The following is a 24,936-nucleotide window of genomic DNA, read 5'->3' as shown; positions in this document are numbered from 1 at the left end:
AAGAACCACGACACGAAATACAAGTGTGTTTTTTCATTGTTCAACTTTCTTATCAATTGGGGAAAAAAAAACAAACGGAGGGAGATAATAGTGGTGAGCCACGTATGAGAAATGAGAGACACGTGGAGTTGCGCAGTTGGAAGCAGCGGACGAAAGGCGACATTCTTGATTCCTACCTACCCCTGGCCCTTCTAATCCTGAAGACAGTGAAGATAACCTCAAGCCAAACAATATATATATATATATATATAAAAAGAAAAGATCTCATGGATGAGAATTAATACTCCTTTATTTAACCTTAATTCAGAAATTACTTTTAATATGTTTTGTTGAAATTAAAAAAGTTCAAAGAATATTACTTGTATTTAAAGATTTAATAAAATTTTAATTTTATCTAAGAATTGTAATATAAATTTAGCAGAAGAAATATATTTCCCCCTTTACTTTCATTAACGATAGGGGGTGTTTTCGTAAATTCATGTTCTGGGAGCCCTTGCAAGGCAAATAAATCTCAAAACGGTTCGCACTATAAGGTTTGCCCCGGCCGCTTGGTGCATGTCACTACTATTGCTACACCACACACAAGCCAGTCTTCTCATCTCCCCGTCGTCTCCTCCTCCTTAGTCCATGGCGGTGTCTGACACAGTGGCGGGAAATTTGATGACGATCTACGTGGCAGTGATCGCCGGCATCAAAGTCTATGGGCTTGTGTGCGGGCGAAGCTTGAGCACCGGATTTGTTGTGATAATGTCGACCACCGTGGTGGGCCTGATCCTGGTGGCCACGCTGACGTGGGACGTGTCACGTAAGGCCAAGTATGCATTCGCGCTCGATCAAACCCCTCGTCGTCAACCTCATCACATCCTCCATGCTCAGACGTGCAAGGGTGGTATCTGCTGGCATGGAGTGGCGGTGCGATCGCTGGCGTCTCAGATCCGATTCAGGCTTCCCCACCACATTCCTTTGTGAAGACGAACGGTAAAATAAAATGAAAAAGAAAAAAGTTTTCTTCCCTGCTTGTAAGAATGTCAAATTATCTTTTGCAATTGTCGGCGTTTTTTTGGTTAATTATAAATAGGATAGATTAATTAAGGTGCTTTAAGCATGAGCCATTACGATACATTCGTAAGGGGCCAAGGTTTTGTGCGCGCACAGAGAGAGGGAGAGAGAGAGAGTAAAGAATTTCAATATGATATATTAAAATTAAGTGCGTTGAGCATGGCCCTGTTTGATTTTAAAAGAGGGTTGGCGAGAGGGTGGAGTCGTGTGGTGTTAAACTGCTGATGTCCGGTGGCTAATGATGCTTGACTCATCAGCTAACACAAAGCAAAAACAGGTCTATGAATATGATTTTAGTATTTTACTCTCTCTCTCTCTCTCTCTCTCTCTCTCTGTGGCTGTGTCATCTCTTATTTCTAAAGAGACTGACCAAATATTCCAACTTAAACCTTTTTCTTTCTCTTAGAAAAGAATAAACAAAATGAAGGTCCAGATGAAAGGAAAAGAGTACTCGTAGTAATTAAAGAAAAATGTTACAAAGTAAGAGCCTAAAGAGGATGAATATATTTCACTCAAAAAAAGAAGATGAATAGACTGGAGCCAATAATTTTTTTTACTTTTATTTTTCATTAATTTATATATAGTAATCAATGGTATATTTAGATAAATTTGTAATTACTGAATCATACAATGTTCAGAATAAATTTCATAAATTTGTAATTGTTCTTATGGATATGGGTAGTATTTTCGTCATGTTTTTAACCTTTGTTTGATTGAATCTCACATTTATTATTATTATTATTTTGACCACTCGCCGACCCTCAGATTCTCAAGACTTTTGTTTTTGGATTATTATTTTTCTGACTTTTGTTGTCCCCTCCAAGTCTTGCTTCGAATTGGAAGGATTACATCACCTGGATATTCTGTGGCCTATGCGAATAATTAAGTAAACGGTATGTCGCTCACAATATGATTTGAGCACAGGATGTATGCGAAATTGAGGACTAGGAAGTACAAAACTTGACGGTGTGAGATTCAAACATTTTCAAATCTAATTGAAAATAATTTTTGCATTCATGATTTTTTACATTTATACAGGTTTAAGTGATCATAACTCTTTTCACTCTTTTCTTTAGAACCAAAATCTATGGGTCCCAACTCCATGTTTTTGTATTTTTTTTTTTAAAGCAAAACAGATGGCTAAAACAATCTAAAAAAAAGATCAACTTGTAAGCACTGGAAAACCTGCACGTGACGCTAGCTACAATAACTCTATAACTACTACGAAAGCATTGATATTGAACATATAATACTTTATTGGCCAAAAAAAAAAAAAGAGCATACAATACTTTCTCGTAGGTATGTATACATTTAATAATTTCAAGAATTATATTCTTTTGTTTCCTACTATTTGTAAAGTACTGTTAGACGAATGCAGAAGTTCCACATTAACTACGTTAATGATAATTGAAGAGTTGACTGAAGGTACATATAAAATATTGGACTCCTACATATTAAAAATATGCTTATGCCTTGTCTTTATATCAATATATCTAAAACCATTTGATAAGACGTATATCTAAGCTTATATATCTTTAATTAGCTTTCTAATTAGTCAACGTAGGGCTTTTTTATATGCCTATAATAGGAAGCACATGCCAAGCTAGATAGAACGAATATGAAGAAGTTGACAGGATGAGAGCACTGATAAATTTTTTAGTTTTCTTTGTTTTCAAGTTTCAATCTGTACACAATACATGATTCCACAATGACTGTTTTAAGGACATTAACTCAGAAATGTGAATTGAATAGTACATTAATAACCTCACAACATTATTATTTATGTGTGAAGGACGTGGCTGCTCAACGAACAATGATTCTCTATATGCCTCTCCAATCTACTTAACTGAATGCATCCAATTAATGAGAGTCTGATGCAGAGGCATCTCTGGTACTGCCTTATAACTCTAGATCGATCCATATTATTCCAAATAGACTTCTCTTCTTTTTTTCCATTATTGCAACTACACCGACATTATTACACAAGAGCATCCTGGCTTTGTTACGTTTGACACTACACAAACTGTATATTTAAGGCTTTGTTCTAGTCACCTGCTTTGTGACTAATGATGTCAACAGTGTCATATGATGATGTGTTTAGATGGATCGATTCGCCTTTTGAGTTCTAATTAAGTTTAACTATCAGTAATATGTTCTTTAATTTCTTACCACGTATTCCTTTTAAAACTTATCTCTACTTCCGTTGACAGTTAATTTCGACTGAGCTACAGTTTGAAGTTATTCAGTGTGCTTCACACTTGTCTTGCCTCTATAATTAACTTGTACATGAAAAAGAATCAATTCAGTGTATTCGTATGTAGTATCTTGCGACTAGAAATCGCGCGTGAAAACTTCACTGCACTATCCCCACCGTTGAAATACTTGACCAGATTCGGGTTCGGATACATGGCTTCAAGGAGCTCACCCTTGAGATATCATCCCTCTCCTGGTTAACAGATTAAAAATTGAGAGAATCACGTCTAAAAACTTCTGAAAATAATTATTCACATATAAAAATCAATAATAAATTTTATTTAAAAAAAGTCAACTTTTTATTTTAATAATAATTTATTTTCCATTAGTCCTTATTTGTGAATAATTATCTTTCAAAATTCTTAAATGTAACACTCCCTTAAAAATACGCACATGGTGTCTCTCTCTCTCTCTCTAATTATGGTGACAACTAGTTATATATAATTAAATCAAATAATAATACCAACAAACCTTGTTCTATGAAGTAAAATTTAATTATATGAACCGCTCAACGTTGTTATCTTCTATCTCCAGCCAACTTGATCAATGCACACAAAAAATATTTGAAAATTAAAAAAAATCTGTGTGTGGTCATGCCGTCAATATTTGGGTCCACGAATCCAAGATAAGCAAAGGGAAAAGAAGCCCATTGGTATGCAAGAAAGTAAAATCTAAAGCGACACGTTCAGAACAAGAATGATCTTGAAGCTTGAGTGCTCCATTCGCAAAAAGAATATCGCACTCCCAAGAAATTTCTATAGATGCGGTTTGAAGCCAAACAATGAAAGCAAGGGGCATGGTAAGCAATCAGAGAAATTTGGTCAAGGAAGTTTCTCAGGGTTCTTGTTCCGTTCTCTCTTTTTACAGATTACTTTAGAACAACTCTCACTATTATTTAATCACCTACAGCTGTGGTCATGCACTGAAGCACCGCTTGAGAATAGGAAAAGGGAATACTTTTTTTACCTACATATTCTTTTGACATATGAAGGAGAAATTACAGCGACATGTACCAAGCCTACTGTTCTTGCACTGACCCTTCTATGATGAAACTGCAGGAAAGATAAAACAATGGGGGCCGAAAAAAGTTAAAAAGTAAAACAAAAAAAAAATCCTAACTTTCCCTTTGACAATCAATCTCACGAGTCATATTACATCCACCTTCCTCCAGCTATTATTGAGTTACGGTTCTTCTCCTGGAGAAGGATGCCAAGAGACGACCCTACTCGAGATTTAAGTTATATAAGCATCAATTGATAGGGCATGCTTATAAACATATCAGATAAATTAGAGGCTACTTCCATGGAGGTTGTGGGTGTTTGTAGCTGAATGGGTACGCTTCCCACCCACTGTCTGGTTCCTTTCTTTTCCCGCCAGCCCCAGAACTTGAGGGCTGGTGAATGTTCCTTACTTGCTCTTCTATAGCCCTGTTCTGACCAGGAAAGAAAAATTGTCTCGCAGCCAACGCTTCTCTATTTCCTCCCTCAATCATGAAGCCAGTGTTCAGGTCGAAGTTAGGACGTGAAGGCCCAACCCCATTTAAACCAAGTTGTGCGCCAGTCAGGTTCACCATGAATGGAGGCTGGGAGTAAGATGACAGGATAGCTGGGGAAGATCCCACCACCTGAGGTACAACTGGGGCTCCTCTGGAGTCCACCATGTATGGAACTGTGCCGCCTGAACCATACATTGCAGATGAAAAAGACAAAGGAGACACTGTTGTTAGCCCATTATATGCAAATGTAGGTGAGTGGCTGTAAGATACAGTGGGACCCGTGCCTAAAACACCATCCCTTGACATTGTTAGATCCATTGCTGACTCCGTAGCTTTGCCATTTGGAGAAGGTCTAGTTTCTCTCCTACCAACTTCTACTTTGGTACCCAAGAGAGAGATCACAGGTGCATCCACTTTAGGAAACCCGCATGCATTTGTAATGTGAGAAGACTTACTACTGGGCCCTTGGTCAACCAAATCAGTCTGAAGGTATGGCCTGTCATTCAAATCAATGTTTCGAACGGAAGGCTGCATTGATGATGTTGATGATGCAGGTGACGGGCTCCAATGGCCATTTCTGCTACATAAGAGCTGTCCCTCCATCCTCTGATCTGAAGGTTGGGCATCAACATCATCACCAACGCTGTTCAAATCCAATTCAAGCCTCCTAGATCTCACAGGACTAAGTTCTGCTGAAGATTGACCAGAAGGAAGCCCAGACGATTCAGCAATTTGTTTTCCCAATCCATCTTCACTCTCAGCCACATTCAGATCAATATCAAGGAAATCCTGCCTTTGCTTGGAAATATCAGAGTTCCCACTAATGGAAGTATTCTTCTCACTGTCAGAGTTTTTACGAGGTGATGCAGGACGAAATGCACTGGTTGCAGCAGATCCTATCCTTCCAAGCGTCCCCTCAAACTGCAAAGGGGCCATAGGCAACCCAGGGGTTGCTGCAGGCTTTGAAGCGGATACAAAGGATATCAGTGTAGACATTAAATTTGTGGGATTATCCACATCATCAGAACCAAATTCTTCATTGAGATCAAAACAAAGATTTTTCTCTGAATTGCCTCCAGGATCTAAAGCTGCTTCAGACACATGTGAGGACTCTACATCAGGAATGCATGCTGTCTCAGCCTCAACATCATCTGAAATATTAGCATGCCTCTCCTCCTTAGGACCTACCTCAGCAGAGTAACTTTGTCTGGATGGGACCTCCCTAGGTTCAACACAAGCAGGTGTATCCTCTTTTCCTACAGAATCTGGACTATGTGGTTGCCCTGTTCCTCCCTCTGAGATTTTCTCAGAAGAGCTGCAGACCTCTCTTTCAACTTCTTGAGCAACTTGTCGAGCAACTTCCAAAGCATCAACAATGCCATAATCAAGTTCAATATCAGAACTCTTCCTGTCAATCATATTAGGGCTTTTACGGTGTTTTCGTGGTTTAATAGGTTCAGAACCATTTGAAGTTTCCTTGCCTTCATTACTAACATGCCCTGAATCTTCCTTTACAACACTGGCACATTCTGTTCTGGAGAAAGAAATATCAAATACCTCAGGCTTTCCCAAGTTAGCAGCACTGACAGATGATTCGTGCAATACGTTAGTACTACAGCCATCATTATTTTCTGCAGTCTTGGGAAGTTGTGGACTACTAGACTTTAGGGCCTTAGTATCATCAACCACACTCTTTCTATCTGATGCATGCATCTTCAAGCTACCTGCAGCAGTGGCATTATGACAGACTATATCATCATTCTTTCCAACATTATGAGGTAAAACAGGTTCATTTGAAAATTCTGGTGCTTTTGCTTCACTAGCATCCGTATGATTAGGTCCGGGCTCTGGTTTTGTTGACCCCAAGGAAACCTCTGCTACTCCTGGTTTTTCTAGAGGACCATTGGCAATTTGTTCCTGCTTCTCCATTTTGCATGAATCATTTAAATTCTTCACATCTGATTTTCCCTCAAAATTACCTTGCTTTGGATGAGGAAAGCTATGGGACCCAACTGAAAGGGTCTCACTTACAGTGCATGAAGGTGATTCTTCCTTTGTCGGAGCAGTTTCTTCCTTTGAAGTCGAAACAGTAGCAAGACAGTCTGGTGATCTCTCCTTGATGTTTTCACCATCCAAACTTCCAGAGGAATGGAGCTGACTGCTAGAACTCTGCATCTGTACACTAGCATTCCTTTCTGGTTGTAGAGTGCTTGTGCTTCTCAATGGAGATTTCGCATCAGCAACAAGTCCTGATGTACAATTATTTTCATTATTGGCTTCATTCTGAGCAGACAGCAGGACTTCCTCCCTAACAATCTTGTCACCCTCATTATCAACTCTAACAAGCTTCATATCATGAGAATCATCTTCTCCATTGCCACCCACCTTCCAGCTGTCAAATAATACTTTTGCTACCTCCTGAACCCTAGAGCTACGGTGGCCAAGAAGATTTTTTACAGTATCCCAAATCCCTGATGACATTGACTTCTCACAGTCTAGATGCAACTTTTCAACTGCTCGTAGCAGTGCATTAATTGACTCTTCAATGAAGCTCTCGTTTGTGTCACCAACATTTTGAGCATCCTGTAACCACCTATTAATGAACCAAAGCCCATCTGATTGAATAAAAAGATCAAGACAATCTTTATTATCTGTAGCAGCAATAGTGCTGGCAACAGCAGCCCACTGCCTCATTGCATCACCAACATTCTTAACAACACAATCTCTCTCCTCCTGCATTACAGAGACCAACTCCTGCACTCGAGAAGGGGCTGTGAGCCCATCTCTCATCTCAGTCAAGGTAAAGAAATCTTCAAGTGTCATTCTGCTTCACATGACCAGTCTCAGAGCATCAATGACATCAGTTTGAAATGCCAAACCTTCTTCCATTGAGAACTGTTTCAAACGATTACGGCAGTAAACATTTCAAAGCACTGCAAGGATTGATAACAAAGTAAATAAGCATTTTGGCGAACCATATTCTACACAGTTTACATTTACAAAGACATACTCATTTGGGAGAGTGGAATTTCATACAGAATCCGACCCAGAAAACAGAGCACACAACAAATCAAGTTCCCAGTAACAATAACAATAAAAGCAAAAAAACCAACTGCAAATAAAAGAATAGACTTAATTGTTCAGTCCTAAAATCTAAAGATGCAAGCTGAGCAACTACAGTAGCATATCTGAATTCTGACAGTTTCAGACAGCCAGGTATAACTGAAAATACAGCATTGTAAAACACAGTATAGCAGGAGATCTGACACAATTATGTAAGACCCTGCTTAATCTTTCTTAAAGGATATGGCTAAAGTAATAAATCAGAACATCAAGAAAACTTAACATTCAAATCAACCTTGTCATCCTTAGACGTTTGGTCTCAATTGAAATCAGAAAGAAATACAGTGGACAAGACACGACAAACAGTCTATCACGTGTCATGTAGATTGAAAGCAAGAACATGAATAAACAATAACTTATCCACAGGGGCAAAGATTCAGAGACATGGAATGACATAGAAAAGACAGGTTTACAATCTGGTTTAAACTAATGATTCCTTCCCATAGCATGTATAAGACACCATACAAAGCCCAGCCCATGATACTGAAACATATGGTTATATTATTTGTGCCTTCACCTCAAATAAAAACAAAATCTATGTTGTTTCCAATTAATTCACTTTGGCATATTTGGAAACTAGGCAAGGTAAAATCATTGACTTGTATCAACTATCAACAACTCTGACCCCATAATATCTACTCCCTGGTCTTGGATGAGAGGTCTCTACCAGCCCAAGTTAACACCAATTTGATTGCCACCAACTGTACAGTAATTACACCAAGTGACATTGAATTCTCTTAAGATATAAATCATTTCTATAATGAATATGAAAAAGTATGGCTAATCTATTGATTAAGGTCACTTTCATAGCTAAAGTGTTCGATGGAAACATTACAAATTAGCATGTTTGGACAGCTTCCAGGACATACTCAGAAACAGGAAAAAAAAATTCTGCCTTTTCTATTTCTTTTCCAAATATGACCCCAAGGTATGCATACAAACTCATGGAAAGTTATTAAACACACAAAATCAATCAGAAAAGGCCTCAATCTACACTTATGTATTCAAGTATAACAGGAAAACAGAAAGTTCTCAAAGTTGGGCATTTATAGCATCAGAAGAGGAATCATTTCCAGACCTATATTGAGAAAACATAAATCTAAGATGGCCAAACAGCATAATCTTAGCCATAATATCATTTCCGATTCATTAAGAAATGCTAGTTCAGTAGATATAGAACTAACATCATGACCATAATCACTTGATTTTTGCTGGCGGTGACTCATGGGAACCACATTATACACTTAAAGTGAACTTAGACGGTGAAAAACTCATATGCACCCAAAGTATTACTTCAAAAACTAATGATGCAAAAGGCTAAAAATGATACAAGGGAAAATACATAACCCTACTGATATAGATCAATACATAACATCAAGCTTGAGACTTTTTATCCAGCTCAATTAACAAACAATTAACTGTTTTAATTAGAATAGTGTAAAAGTCAACTGATCCCAGCATTTAGTTGAAAGAGAAAATTTTAAGCCAGTTTAAATCACAAACAGACTAGTTCATGACGTTAATTCGTTCCTAAACAATATTCATGAACATCAAGTTTGATTCATATTTATAAGGATATCAATACATAACCAACAGCTCAATGATCTAACATGGTACCTTACTGTGAACGCTCATTAGGGTAACATATTGCTCCTACTTTCTGTTCTGCTCCAGCTACTACCACTATCATTCAGTTTTAGCTCTCTTCAATCATTCTCAAACTGCCGTAGCTAAGTCAGCTAACTTTTGGCTCTTTCTCCAGTCCTAGTGAATACAATCCAACAGAAAACTCACTTCAGTAACAATAACATACGCTATTGAATAAGTAAGAAAGTTACAAATGTAAGACAAGACTAGACAATATATAATAAGCGAGCTGAACACTAAAATTAGTAAGACACAGACAAATGAGATGGATTGTGACAATTCACCTTTCTTTCACATGTCTATTGAGTTATGATGATGATACTGAATTACTCATCAGTTATCATCCAGGAATTTCATTGATTGATTTGGTGATTCATGATCAACAGCACAAAACGAGGTTGATGATCAATGCGTTCAGTTTCACTGATATGTGTGTCTATGCATTGGCAAGTTGGAACTAATTTGAATACAAGTCAGAAGGTCATCGGTATGCATTTGGAAGGCATTCAATTGAGTCTACATAACATGAAAAACACAGTACATCTTTTCTGGTCAATACATCCATACCTCTTTATGCACAAAGAGATATGACTTGGTCAATTAAGCATGCAAATATAAGTCAAATCAATTTATTAGGATGCAAGACTCAAAAAATTTGGCAGAGTGCAGTATGATCCATTTCATACTATACAAATGCCCTGAATTCTCATTACAGACGATAATAACAACAGAGTTTGAACAAAAAGATAGAAAATTCTACCACCCCATTAAGAGTACTCACAATTGATGAATTAAAAATACTAAAATAAATCATCAGTTGCCTAATTCACATATCACTGCAGATATTTCATCAAAATCTGGTCAAAAACGTGGCAGAAGCATACGGCTATCAATTACATACAAAAGATACAGTCTAGCATTAATATATAGAGTATATTTGAAAATTTGCAATTTTAATTCTGTTGTGGGAGAAGGAGGAACTCTGAGATATTTTATACAGACCACGCAAGCCTATCTGTTACCACCAACAAATTACATGTAAAGGACACTCCTCCTGAGAGGATAGAATAGAAAAAGGAAAGAAAGAAAGCAAATATCAATAGAAAATTTTGTTTTTCCTAATGTCCAATATTATCAATAGCAAGATTAATAGTCACTTGAAGGACACCTACAACGTTTCCTTAAATTAAAAATGCAAGTTTTCAATCACGATCACTGAATAAAGAGCATTTCATTGAGACAACCTATCAGAACTAAAATTATAGCCACCCACGAATAATACCATTACTCAATCAAAAAAGGGAAATAACATTGTCGCTCAATTTCCAACAAGAGTAGCTAGTGAATTCAAAAACGGTAGCAGCTATTGTCGTACACAACTTAAGGGAAACCCTAGAATTGTACGTTTCATTAAAGATGTGGAAACCCCTTTAAAATCAAAACTTCGTATCCTCGACTGGGGTGTGTCAAATTGTAAAAAGAAACAGACTTAATGCTTAATTTTACGTAATTAAAATGCTGAGATATGTAATGAATAAGGTAGAATCTAGAAACCAAATCAAATCGATAACAAGAGAAGCGAGGAGGAAATCAGCGAGAAACGAAAACAGAGAATTGTAATACCGGGTTTACCTTGGTCGATCAAATCGAAACCCTAGCTCAGACTCTCAGCTAACATAGAGAAGCTGCACCCACTCTTTGTCGCCTGATTTCTAGAATATTCTTTCTTCGGAGTCAAATTGGGGTTTTCCCTGTCTCCAGCTCGGCACTCCCCTCTCTATTCCAGACTCCTGAGTTTTTTCACGACCTCGTCTTGTCCTCCGTGAATGCTTTTAGTTTTAGTTTTTTTTAATAATCAAAGCAAAGAAGATGAGCAACGTGTTTTTTTTTTTCCCCTCCTCCTTCCTCGAAATATTTGTCGCTGATATATTTATAAACAAAATTGTTTTTAAAACTTTTCCGGCTCCTGAATTCCCTAGCCCAATTGGCTCCTAGGTCAGGCATCATCACGTGCGAAGTCAGACGCTGTTACTGACTCTTTTTTTTTTTTTTGGAGCCAGACGGATCACGACAAGTGTGGACAATCGGATCAACCCAGAATCGGGCTCTTTCAAACAACCTCTCATAAACCCGACCCGGATTGGCACTCCGCGACCACAATGCCACTCCCCCCCCCGGGGGCGATCACGACCAAAGTATCCTTCCAAAAAGGGAACCGTTCCATAAAGTTGTCAAAAAATGCACTGGGGAATCTGAATTGGAAGTCTGGATCTTTTATTGACTATTCATGCATTTTGTTTTTTCAATTTGTTGATTTGCTGATGATTAATAAATAGTAAATATCCCCAATTTCGAATAAGAGGTGGAATAAATATGACTTTAAAATAAACAGAGTCATTGTGTTTATTATTTTATTGCACACAATATCCTTATAGCAGGAATTATTGATTTAGTATAACTTCATATCAATCAAGCTATATGCTTGTTGGTATGAAAACAAAAATTTCTAAAGTAATTGAGTTGTTATACCTGACTCATTTAATCCCTCTAAAAAGGGGTTCAATGGCCCATTAAGACCCTTTTTTTTATTTTACATCCAAGAATAAAATATTTTCAAGTTTTAAGTTAAATGTAGAGTTAAAATATATATTCATGCTTTAAAATTAAAATTTATATTATATTATTTTAAAATTTTAAATATTATAATTTGTATTTTTAAAAAATATAAAATAATTATAATGTAAAAATTAAACTTTTAAATGTTTAATTTTTTAAACAATAAGAAGGGATTACAAGCCAACCTGAGCTTAATCAATAAAAAGCTAAAATTGGAAAATGATTAAGCTTTAAAATAAAATGACAAACGAACTTTGACCCATATGGGTGGTTCGCCACATTATAAATGAGTAACCCTTCCCATCATATTGAATTTTTTTAGTTTGCATTTATTATTTTTTTGAATAATACACTCGTAAACAAACTTATGATGAGGATATTAACTCAAAACATAAATTTGAATTGTAAACTCTTAAAAATTTACTTTTGTTAATAAATAATATTTTTAAAGCATATGATTAAATAATTAAAATAAAAAAAATAATAATAATTTGATTTTAAATGTAAATCATTGAAATTAAATCCATCTACATTGATATATTATCATGCTCAACATAGAAAATTTAAGATATGACAACTTATTTTGAGTAAAGTAGCAAATTTGATCATGTACTGCTTTTTCAGGAACATTTGGGATTCTAAATTGTCAGATGGTGCGAAATAAATTATGAACTTTAAAGAACGGAGCATCTAGTGACTCGCAATTAACTTCAATGGAGGGATGTTATGTGAGATCTATGATGACATGTGGCACTCCACGTCAACATGTGTAAGAGTACAAATTTAACCACCAACTATGTTTCAAGAAACACTAGTAGCCTTTATATAAAAAACGGATTATCCAACATCTACCCATCAATTTTGACCAAGTGTTAGAGGTGAGAATATGGGCCAACCTGACCCGTATGAGTTGGCTCATGTAGGTTGAGAAAAATATGAGTTAAGTTAGATTCAACTCATCTTTATATAGGTTGAAAAACCAATTCAACTCAACCCAGCCCTTAAGGGTTGGTAGATTAAATGGGCCAACCCGCCAACCCATTTTTTATATTTTTTTAATTTATTTTTTATAATTTTTTAAAAAACACACTTAAATAATAAGTTTTAATTTAATATTTTTTCATGATTCATTATAAATATATTAGAATATTATTTTATAATGTTTGTATAAAATACATAAATTGATACAACTAAGTAAATCATATCTGAAATGGTTTATATTTAAAAAAAAAATTCTCCTTTTCTCCTTTTCTTAATTTTTTTAACAGTAATATGGGTTAAACAGGCCAACCCTAACCCATCAGAGTTAACCCATATGATTCACGGGTTATATAGTCAAGGCCTAAAAAATTCATTTTATTTGGGTTATTTTTTTTTCAACCCAACTTGACCCTTATGATCGATTATTCAAACCAATCCACACAACTTGATCCATATTCCCAAATCTACCAAATGTCATTTATTTTCGTACATATGAGACCCACCATGCATTAATCTCTCAAATCTTCTTACTTTCATTTTTAGTCTTAACTTAAAAAGAAAATGTTTAAAGAGTTATTATCTGAAGGAATTTACAAGGACGATATCAATGAAGTAAAAACTTGATTTTACTACACACAAGAGAAGCTTGATTTTAGCTTAATTTAGCCACGAATTATTTCTTCTATTTTTTTGGTGTTGCCTTCGTGAATGTATTCAGATAAGAACTCCTTGAACCTTTTTTTTTAGCTGAAACTGAAAATAAATGTAAGAAAAATTAAAAAGACTGATGCATTGTGGGTCTTATAAGTCTAAAAATAAATGACATTTGATCAAAATTAATGAGAATGTATTAAATGGTTTGTTTTTTATAGTAGATGTTATCAAATGTTCCTCAAAAAATAATTTGTGGCTAAATTTGTACCTTTATGCTAACATAAAATATTCATGGAGTATCACGTGTCATTATGGGCTTTACATAATATCCATCTATTAAAGTTAACCCAGGGCTATTATTGATACTTTGTTTTTTAAAGGCTATGGTTTGTTTCGCACCATCTAATGGTTTGGGCTACTAGATGTTATTGGAAAAATAGTACATGCTAGATTTACAACTTTACCCACTTATTTTTGGTATTTCTTGTTTTTTTTATTGATATTAGTTTTTATTTTTTTTTAGTTTTATTTTTTACTAAACTAATCCTATCACTTCTATAAATTGAGTTCTACATATCATATACATATCTTACTTAACAAATTTACCAGTAAATTGACTTGATTTTGTATGTTAGAAATGTAAAAATGATAAATTCAAAGAGATAACTTATGAATTTAATTGAGTTTCATCCAATTTGGGTTTATGAATAAATTAATACAATTTTATAAACTATGAATGAAAAAATTGAAAAATTTAAAGAGTTAATTCGAGAGTTTAACAATATTATTAGTAAATATTTAACAAGTTCATAATGTAAATAGACATAAGAGAATCTACTTTAAAGCTGAGATAAAGTTTCCTCAATATTATCATCATGTCCATGAAATGATACAGGATAAAATCTCACTGTCTTCTTCCTCTGTAGCTGTGCAATCTGGGAGGTAAAAGCTGTTGCCTAGAGTTATGGAGTGGAGTGGTTTTAGATTTCAAAATTTCCAGTCTTTGATAAAGCTTCCCTATTCTCTCCTTGGCTTGCTTTTACCTTTTTTAAAATTCCTCGCAGTGGCACTACCCGCTTCCGTCATAAAATCGCGAAAACATTCTAAAATTATTAAAAAAAAATATCGCGATCTTTTTAAAAATTAAAAATTTGAAATAAGAAATAGCTGAGAATAAACGCACATATTTTTATTGTTACAATTTCTTGGAACTCTATGATAATGTTTATTTTACAAGGTTACTCGTGGCTCTTCTAGATAACGATGTACTGGAGGAGCAGACTTCCTTTTATAAAAGAACAAGCACTAGACAACGCAAGTGTTTCTGACTCACCTACTTATTCTTTCTATTCAACTTTGTCCATTGAAGAATGGTGCGAAGGACAATTCTTTGTTTCAAGATAGAACTTGTGCTCAGCCTTTTTTGAGTTGGTTTTGTACTGTCCCAATTCACAAGTGATTCAATAATTAAGAGCCATGTAGGTGGGTAAGGTTTGAGCAGTGGATTGAACCAAGGAAATGAAGGACACGTCCAGTGTTGAAATTTCTAACTGCACATGACGCGAACATATGCCCTTACGAACTATTTTTCTGCTTTTTCTCAAAGGAGCCTCGTTGGTACATTCATCCCCCAACAAACATTTTTCTGTAAGTCTGTCATTTATCTTCTCACCATGCTTGACATAAAATGTGCTGTGTTGTATTATTTTTTGCATACGGTTGTTTTTTTCTTCTTGGTATGCTTGTCAAGTTTTGGAAACCATGTTAAATTTTAACCAAATCTTATAGAACCATGTTGGACCATATAGGTATGACTCTCTTGCAATGACCAATTTTCCCTACTTTTATAAACAAGAAATTCTACTTAGGAGGAATGAGCGATGTTGAATTTAAACTAATTGCGATTGATTCGTTATGTATTTCTCTTGAAACTAAGTCTATACCAACTTGAGATTAAAAAACCATCCAGACTCTTTTATCTTCGAAATAATTGTATCAAAGTTGCTAGATAGCGTCTGAATTACCAATAAATTCAGAGACATTTATTTCTTTTCTTCTATTTTTTTTCCCTTTTTGAGAGGGAGGTTTAAAGTAGATGAACGCGGCACAAATTGCAACATCAAGATTTTGCAGTGCAGATTAACTTCTTTGATCTTTTATTTTTTTGCTTTCTCTTGTCTTTTTGGATATTCAAGCAATTTCAATCTGGTTTGAAGCTGTACTCTTAAACAGCAACTGTTGAAAAGAAATATCCTCCATTCGGTTCTTACAACGTATGTAGTTTGTTAACATTGCCCGCTCGAATGCTTGCCATATTTCAATAATCAAGCTTCTTCGTCAAATGCAGTCCTAATGGGATGGCTCTTTGTCCAAGGGAGAATCAATATCAACATTGAACACACACATGTATATTCACCAAATATATATATATATATATAGAGATATATATAAAATATTGCAAGAAGCCAGATTATACATATAATCTATATGTACGCGTAATATAATTTAACGCCGACTATATGCAAAATACAAGATCCGCGACCTAATTATCAATCTAATCCAAAGTTTATAGAAGTAGTTTTGGAAGTAGAAAAGAAACATGATTATTATCTCTTATCACAGTGAGATCTTGTAAGGGGGGAGAAAGAGAGAACGCGGATGAATCTGTCACTTTCATAACTTTTTTATAATTCAAATAATTTCTACTTGTAAGGGAAAAAAAAATCAAGAATCTTTAGCTCCCACCCCTCTCCTCTGTATCTTGTCCCCAAGGTATCCAATCCTGTATTCGTCTATAAGGAGAATGGGAGTGGGGCCTACATGATAGATTTGTAATATTGATTGAAATTAAAAGTAGGCTAATTTTGTAAGGGAAGCATGAAGATATTAGATAATGTTATACATAGAAGAGAATGAAGTAAAACACAGAACATTTCAGCAGCTTCTAGCTACTTTCCACTTTCTATCTGGGTAAGTTCTTGGAAGTTTGAGCCTAAATATGCTTAGTACTCATTGAGCAAGAATAACTGAGCTTTGCTTTTTTTTTTTTTTTTTGAGAAAACATACCTTTTGTCCTTGTATCTTACTCATATTTTGCTAGAAATTCCTATACTTTTTTTTATGTTTTGGATTTTCATACTTTTATTTTTTAGTGTTTTAGGTCCTTAAATGAATAAAATAAACATAGTGTAAAAACTTTAAATGAATGTAAAATACCGAAAAATAAAAGTATAAGGATCTAAAACACTGAAAAAAAGTGCAAAGATTTATAGCAAAATATGAGCAAAGTATAAGGATCAAAATATATGTTTTTTGCCCCCCTTTTTTTTAATGAAACTGTGTCTGCTGTGACATATATCATTGTAATATATATAATTCTTTTTGGTGTGACATTATTGTATACCTCTTAACTGAACTTACTGAGATGTTGCAAAAGTAAACCAATGAAATGTTGTCATGTTTGATAAAAAAACAAAAAAATCAAGCCGATTCAATTTATCACTAGGCATGAATAATGATTGCGTAAATTAATTTGTAAATAGCTTACACCAGCAATCCAAGGCGTCTATGAAATATTTCAAAACTGAAAAAGGAAGTTTCTTTGCTGTCACCTTCATGGGATTCCTATTATTTCCTATGCATCACGGGTAAGTTGCTCGCACAAACTCACTCATATGATTTTATATGTATGTTTGTATATTTGCCAAATTACAAACAAGGTTATATAACTGAAACATCTTCATGGATCACTCACGTTATGTTGAGCCTCAGAAGTTGGTTTGCTCTTTTATTGTGCTCGCGGTTAAACGGTCGACAAAGGCATGCATAAAAGACGACTATAAGAACCCATCATAAAGTCCAGTAAATCTCAGCCCCATACTAGTTTCCCTCCCCAGCTTCTGGACCATCATACCCAATATCGCGATAGGGACCACCAGCTCATGAGTCCATCACCAATAAAGTCTTTACTTGAGCCTCATGCAACCCAATCCAGAAACAACGTGTAATTATTCTCCTGTGTAATTCTCCCCAAGTTGCAGGGTCATCCTTTTTGGTGAAAAAGTGCTTCGTCTCAATCATTTTGGTGGAATGCTGGTTTCAACTTTCAAGCTATTCACTCATTCAGCGACTTTGACCCTCAACCTTAGTAATAAATATAGTTGATTATTGAGCTCTTTGTATGGCAAGGACGGGCCCACGAGTCCCTGGTCACATGATAACGAAATATGCACTGTTTGAGCAAAAAAAACAGCACAAGTTAGTTGGCTTAATTGCTGTTGAGAATCAGTATAAATTACGGTTTTAATCAGTAGGTAACGTGCTCGCTGGGAATGCCACTCATTCGCCATTTTATTACCAGATGTCAAGCTTTCCATTACGGCATTAATGGAGCCGCGTTTTCTGTTGGCGTAGTTAAGGCCTTTCTCATTTATGAGCCTCGTGCTGATGAGCCTTCAATAGCTGTTTGCTCTCTCTGTTTTTCGTGAGGGTGCATCTTCAAGCCTGCAACTTCAACGCGAATTCACTCGCCATGGAAGAAGTGGAACTTGCCTCCCATTTGCAATCAGAACAAAACCAACAGTCCAAAGCAAGTAAACCAGAGGGTGTTTCCTTCTTTGGCTTGTTCGCTGCTGCTGATACAATTGACTGTGTCTTGATGTTCTTGGGAAGTCTTGGTGCGTTCGTTCATGGCTCCGCTCTTCCTGTATTCTTCATCTTGTTCGGTCGTATGATTGATTCTTTAGGACATCTTTCTAAGCATCCTCATAAGTTGTCGTCACGCATTTCTGAGGTATGATTATATTATGCAGTTATTAAGTCACGACCTTCTTTTAATTCTCTCTCATTGGTCACCAGTCAAGTACTGCTTTGCTCCATTAATACTATTGATCTAGTGCCCGTTTGGATATGTGTATGATCAATTTTTTGAGTAAAATTGATTTTTTTGAGCTATTACCCAAACACCTGAAACAGCCCATAATAATAAAAAAAAGAAATTGATTATTTTGGAAAGTTAGTGAGCTTCTGTCAAAACATTATCAAAGAACATTGGAAAAATTACAAAGAAAAGCTCAAAAAAAAAAATAAAAAACGTACAAAATTTAATAAAAATAAAATCAAACTCACTTCTCTTCTCTCTCTTTTTTTTAATAAAATTTAAATTTTAAATTTTTAAAAAAATTGTTAGCATAAGTTTTTGTCAACTACCATCCTCCACTTAACACTTATTATAAAATTAATTCAAATAAAATATTAATCAATAGAAAAAAATTAATTTCATTTAATTTAAAATTTAAAATCATTATAAAAATTGTTGTAAAGGTATAGAAAGAAAGCAAGATTTTGCGTCATTTGTTATATCACTACATTTTTTATGTTGTTAACATTTTCAGTAGAGATCACTTTATATATTGTCATCTTAATTAGTTATTATAAAATTGATGTTTGGTATTTAAGAATTAAATATTTCTCTTTTATTAAATTTATTTTAACTAAGATATATTGAGTTACTTATTTACATAAATTTAAATATTAATATTAATATAATTTAAATTTTTAATTAATTAGATGTGTAATTTAAATAATATATTTTTCTTCTTAAATAAAATGTAACAACTTTAATAATATTATATATAAATTTATCAATAATTTAATTTTAAAAGGTAATGTTCTTTATGGTAATTTATGTAGTTAAAATTAATTTTAAATAAATTATTCAAATACTTTCAATTTTATTAAAATCAATTTTAGAAAAACTATATCTAAACAGATTGCATTATAACATAATCAATTATAATCAAAATCTATCATTTAATTAATTATTTTCATAATTTATTATACTCAACTGAAATACAAATGAGCACCTAACTACCATCTTTGTTTTGTCATATATTACTGACAATTAGCTGCAGTACTGGTTCAATGGTGTGAATTAGTCCTCCTGTTTGATTGCCCGTGACATACCAACCTTGTACTTGGTTCTGCATGGATATACATTTACACAATCCTTTTAATTCTCTGCCTCACTTTTTCACTTTGGCACATGGAATATTCTAAACTAGGACCCCAGTTCTTGCTTCCAAGTTATAAGTTCCTCAGAAAAAAAAAATGTTTATATACTAAACAGTATCACAATCAAATCATTATTCTGTATCCATATGACTTCCTGTTGAAAATAATTTCAACGATTGCAGAATGCTTTGTACTTGGTCTATCTTGGAATGGTTGTTCTGGCATCAGCTTGGATGGGTAGATCCTATCACTCGGACTAGTCTTCTTGGTTTGTTCCTTAGTCTTGTTGACTAACAGCCTCTGGATCACTTTTATGCTTCAGGGGTTGCATTTTGGATGCAAACAGGGGAGAGGCAAACAGCTCGTTTGCGTTTTAAGTATCTACAATCAGTTCTAAAAAAGGATATCAATTTCTTTGACAATGAAGCAAGAGATGCTAATATCATTTTCCACATTTCAAGTGATGCAATATTGGTACAAGATGCAATCGGTGACAAGGTAACACATGCATCTGTCACCCCTTTTTCATGCACACGGACCCAAATTTTGCCAAATTCAATAATTAATATAATTAATCATTGATTTCACCGCAGACAGGTCATGCTATACGTTACCTTTCACAATTCGTTGTTGGATTTGCCATTGGATTTGCGTCAGTGTGGCAGCTTACACTGCTCACTTTGGCTGTAGTTCCATTAATAGCAGTAGCCGGGGGAGCTTATACTATAACCATGTCAACTTTGTCAGAAAAAGGTGAAGCAGCTTATGCTGAAGCAGGAAAAGTGGCAGAAGAGGTGAGTGATTCGCTTCAATCAAATGCTTGTGAAGTTTAGTTTGGCTAATCTACCATGTCTCCATAAATCTTGGTCTGTGAAAATTCTACTGTTAGAAGTCATTTCTTGATCAAGCCTTGAATAATGAATGCACTACTTCTTGTTTTGATATGGAATAGGTAATTTCTCAAGTTCGTACAGTGTACTCTTTCGTGGGAGAAGATAAAGCAGTCGCCTCATACTCGAAATCACTTGACAATGGTCTGAAGCTGGGGAAGAAGAGTGGCCTTGCAAAAGGAGTTGGGGTAGGCTTAACATACGGACTGTTGTTTTGTGCTTGGGCATTGCTTCTTTGGTATGCAGGCATACTCGTGAGACACCATAAAACAAATGGAGGGAAAGCATTCACAACTATCATTAATGTCATCTTTAGTGGATTGTGAGTCATTTCTTCTAACCTGATGTGATAATTTTAGATGGAGCTTTTCTGAACTGAACTTGACACTTCTTCCTCTGTTAGTGCTCTCGGCCAGGCTGCTCCTAACCTTGCAGCCATTGCTAAAGGGCGAGCAGCAGCAGCCAACATCATGAATATGATTGCATCAGTTTCAAACACATCTACAAGTTTGGACAAGGGGATTGTTTTGCCACATGTGGCAGGGAAAATGGAATTTCGTGAGGTCTGCTTTTCTTACCCATCAAGATCAAACTTGGTCTTTGAAAATTTGACCTTCACAGTAACTTCTGGGAAGACTATCGCAGTTGTTGGTCCTAGTGGTTCAGGAAAGAGCACTATCATTTGTATGATTCAAAGATTTTATGATCCCACCTCAGGTAATAAAACTTGATTTAGTATTTTATATTTACATTGCCAATTTTGTCTATCACTTTATATTTAGGATTAGCATGCGAGGCTAATGCATGTTTTTTCTTAGGTAGGATACTATTGGATGGGCACGATCTTAAGAGTCTTCAGTTGAAATGGTTGAGGGAACAAATGGGTTTGGTTAGTCAAGAACCAGCGCTATTTGCCACAACAATATCTGAAAATATTTTACTTGGAAACGAGTATGCAAACATGGATCAAATCATACAAGCAGCGAAAGCTGCAAATGCCCATTCTTTCATTGAAGGCTTACCTGATGGTTATTTGACTCCGGTAACTTCACCATCACAGTGGGAAAATCTTTTCACTTGTAGTTGTTGAAATGTAAAATCATATTTAATAGCGCTGGTATATCTTGCTTCTAGAACATTGATGGTGAGTTTTTTTTTTTTTTAATTCAGGTTGGAGAGGGGGGCACGCAACTTTCAGGGGGGCAGAAACAGAGAATTGCAATAGCAAGAGCGATGCTCAGAAACCCAAAGGTGTTACTTCTGGATGAGGCCACTAGTGCTCTTGATGCAGAATCAGAATTGATAGTTCAACAGGCTCTGGAAAAATTAATGTCAAATCGAACTACAATTATTGTTGCCCACAGATTATCCACCATTCGTGACGTTGATACAATCTTGGTGTTGAAGAACGGTCAGGTTGTAGAAAGCGGGACTCATTCACAATTGATGTCAAAAAAAGGAGACTACATGCATTTAGTGAACTTGCAAGCCTCAGACAACCCCATGACAAGTTCAAGTGCAATATCTCGATCTGGAAGTTCAAGACATTCAAGTTTTCGAGAAGTTTCAGACAACCAAAAATATCCAGATGAGTTGAAGTCCATTTCAACAAGAGAGCCTCAACCTGGTGACCAAAAGTCCATTCCATCAATCTTGGACCTGCTAAAACTAAATGCTCCTGAATGGCCTTATGCAATACTTGGATCAGTGGGTGCAATTATGGCAGGCATGGAAGCTCCTCTCTTTGCTCTTGGTATTACTCATATTTTGACTGCGTTCTACTCCCCACATGGTTCTAAAATCAAGCAAGAGGTTGATCGGGTGGCTCTGATATTCGTTGGAGTTGCTGCTGTGACTATACCTATTTACCTGTTACAACATTACTTTTTTACATTGATGGGAGAGCGTCTCACAGCCCGTGTACGGTTATTAATGTTTTCAGGTACTTGAGAAATTGAAATTGTTACTTTTTTGGCATGTCGTTGATTCACTTTCACGATATCAACACATATAAATTGCAGCTATCCTAACCAATGAAATAGCATGGTTCGACTTGGACGAGAACAACACGGGATCATTAACAGCTATGCTAGCCGCAGATGCAACATTAGTAAGAAGTGCTTTGGCTGACAGACTCTCTACCATTGTACAAAATGTAGCTCTCACTGTGACAGCATTTGTTATTGCCTTCACATTGAGTTGGAGACTAACAGCTGTGGTTGTATCTTGCCTGCCTCTTCTTATTGGGGCGTCTATCACTGAAGTTAGCACTATATCTTATTATGAACCATGCATTAACTTGCGTTTTATATTATACATGTACTGATTTTTTTTTTCTTTTGAATTTGCAGCAACTATTTCTCAAGGGGTTCGGGGGAGATTACAGTGCTTCCTACTCTAGAGCAACTTCTTTGGCACGTGAAGCTATCTCCAATATACGAACTGTTGCTGCTTTTGGTGCAGAAGATCGAATCTCATTCCAATTTTCCTCTGAATTGAACAAACCTAACAGGCAAGCACTTTTGCGAGGCCACATCTCAGGCTTTGGTTATGGTGTGACGCAATTGTTTGCTTTTTGCTCTTATGCACTTGGCCTCTGGTATGCATCCATCTTGATCAAGCATAAAGAGTCTAACTTTGGAGACATTATGAAGTCTTTTATGGTTTTGATCATCACGGCTCTGGCAATAGCAGAAACACTAGCTCTTACCCCGGACATTGTCAAAGGATCACAAGTTCTGGGGTCAGTTTTTGGAATTCTCCGAAGGAGAACATCCATCCCTCCCAATGAACCTAACTCAAAGGTGATGACTGATATGAAAGGAGAGATAGAGCTTAAAAATGTACACTTTAGCTATCCAATGAGACCTAACATCACCATTTTTGAAAACTTAAACCTAAAAATCAGAGCAGGAAAGAGTCTTGCGGTAGTTGGGCAGAGTGGCTCTGGGAAGAGTACTGTGATCTCTCTGGTCATGAGATTTTACGACCCAACTTATGGAAAGGTCTTAATTGATGGATGTGATATCAAAAGCCTCAACTTGAGATCCATAAGGCTGAGAATAGGTCTAGTTCAACAAGAACCTGCTTTATTCTCCTCCACGGTATATGAAAACATCAAGTATGGAAAAGAAGAGGCCTCAGAAGTTGAAATAATGAAGGCCGCGAAAGCAGCAAATGCTCATGAGTTCATCGTCAGAATGCCAAAAGGGTATCAAACAGAGGTAGGTGAGAGAGGAGTGCAATTATCAGGAGGCCAGAAACAGAGGGTGGCAATTGCTCGAGCTATTCTAAAAGACCCATCTATTCTCTTATTAGATGAAGCAACAAGTGCATTAGACACAGTTTCAGAGAGATTCGTCCAAGAGGCTCTAGAGAAGCTTATGGAAGGACGAACAACCATCTTGGTAGCACACAGGTTATCAACAGTCCGAAATGCACACAACATTGCTGTGTTACAAAATGGCAAAGTGGCTGAAATGGGCAGCCATGAGAGTCTGATTGCTCAACCTGAAAGCATTTATAAGCAGTTGGTCCGTCTTCAACAAGATAATAGTGACCAAGTACTGAATTGATCACGCAAATATATTTAGTTAATAATTAATAAGTTGATGTAAATTCCCATCTTATTGCAATAAGAAATTCGTAAGGATAAATGTCAGTATAATATCTTTGCTTCTCATTCCTGTCACAGAAAGTTGCTTTTACAGAAAACGTATGCGGAGAACATTTTGAACGAGTACTTGTCGTTTGTTTTACTATGCTATCTGAATTTTGTAACATTTATCTCTTGTTATTTTTCTCTCAATTCTAGTGGCTCACTGTTTCAGGTCTCAATATAATATTCGCCAATTCATTTTCTCAAATTTAGAATAGATACAGGTCAACACTTCAACTTCATCTTGGGTTTGATGTTAAGGATCCAATTGTATCCTTAAATTTTAATTATTTTGTGTGGTTTCGTTAACAGATAACTGATTTTTTGTTTAAAACATTTATCTCGTTTATATGAAGTGTTGAACCCAAATTTTATGAATATATATATATATATATATCTATCTATCTATCTATCAAGTAGCATGAAAGACATATTCTCCTGCAGTAATGGTTCCGAGACCTCCATGGTTTCAACGAAAAGAAGAAAAGTACTGAAGCAATGAAAAGGGAAAAAAATAAAAAAGAAAAAGAAAAATTTTACGAAAAAAA

The 24,936-nt window shown here is 35.6% G+C and overlaps 3 protein-coding genes across 10 annotated transcripts; 2 read left to right on the top strand and 1 right to left on the bottom strand.

Annotated features, from left to right (window-relative positions):
• The first annotated feature begins 528 nt into the window (after positions 1-528).
• Positions 529-3,181, top strand: LOC129318817 (uncharacterized). Of its 2 annotated transcripts, XR_008595317.1 has the most exons (3): positions 529-978; positions 1,884-1,952; positions 2,852-3,181. XR_008595317.1 is itself a non-coding variant. In XM_054963782.1 (2 exons), the coding sequence occupies exon 1, from the start codon at positions 628-630 to the stop codon at positions 967-969; it is 342 nt and encodes a 113-aa protein (XP_054819757.1). In that variant the 5' UTR covers positions 529-627; the 3' UTR covers positions 970-978; positions 2,852-3,181. The 2 variants fall into 2 exon arrangements, 1 of the variants encoding a protein (XP_054819757.1); XM_054963782.1 differs by lacking the exon at positions 1,884-1,952.
• A 1,065-nt stretch (positions 3,182-4,246) lies between these two features.
• LOC129318144 (uncharacterized) lies at positions 4,247-11,467 on the bottom strand. 5 transcript variants are annotated; one of them, XM_054962748.1, is made up of 4 exons: positions 11,210-11,467; positions 9,862-10,093; positions 9,548-9,694; positions 4,247-7,740 (listed from the first exon to the last, which is right to left on the bottom strand). In XM_054962748.1, exon 4 carries the CDS (start codon positions 7,628-7,630, stop codon positions 4,607-4,609), a length of 3,024 nt encoding a protein of 1,007 aa, XP_054818723.1. In that variant the 5' UTR covers positions 7,631-7,740; positions 9,548-9,694; positions 9,862-10,093; positions 11,210-11,467; the 3' UTR covers positions 4,247-4,606. The 5 variants fall into 5 exon arrangements, with proteins under 5 accessions (XP_054818723.1, XP_054818722.1, XP_054818724.1 ...); XM_054962747.1 differs by lacking the exon at positions 9,862-10,093; XM_054962749.1 differs by lacking the exon at positions 9,862-10,093 and having other exon boundaries at positions 4,247-7,702.
• Positions 11,468-18,211: 6,744 nt separating this feature from the next.
• LOC129317111 (ABC transporter B family member 13-like) lies at positions 18,212-24,512 on the top strand. 3 transcript variants are annotated; one of them, XM_054961463.1, is made up of 10 exons: positions 18,212-18,620; positions 20,023-20,077; positions 20,163-20,338; positions 20,434-20,634; positions 20,793-21,052; positions 21,134-21,447; positions 21,549-21,772; positions 21,901-22,672; positions 22,752-22,993; positions 23,082-24,512. In XM_054961463.1, exons 1-10 carry the CDS (start codon positions 18,360-18,362, stop codon positions 24,303-24,305), a joined length of 3,729 nt encoding a protein of 1,242 aa, XP_054817438.1. In that variant the 5' UTR covers positions 18,212-18,359; the 3' UTR covers positions 24,306-24,512. The 3 variants fall into 3 exon arrangements, with proteins under 3 accessions (XP_054817438.1, XP_054817439.1, XP_054817440.1); XM_054961464.1 differs by lacking the exon at positions 20,023-20,077 and having other exon boundaries at positions 18,484-18,620; XM_054961465.1 differs by lacking the exons at positions 18,212-18,620; positions 20,023-20,077 and having other exon boundaries at positions 20,304-20,338; positions 20,531-20,634.
• Positions 24,513-24,936: the final 424 nt, after the last annotated feature.

The sequence above is a fragment of the Prosopis cineraria genome, unplaced genomic scaffold (assembly GCF_029017545.1).
Source record: "Prosopis cineraria cultivar Desert tree isolate PC_DT_omini unplaced genomic scaffold, ASM2901754v1 PC8, whole genome shotgun sequence".
NCBI classification, from domain to species: Eukaryota; Viridiplantae; Streptophyta; class Magnoliopsida; order Fabales; family Fabaceae; genus Prosopis; species Prosopis cineraria.
This window is presented reverse-complemented; position numbering and strand designations above follow the sequence as displayed.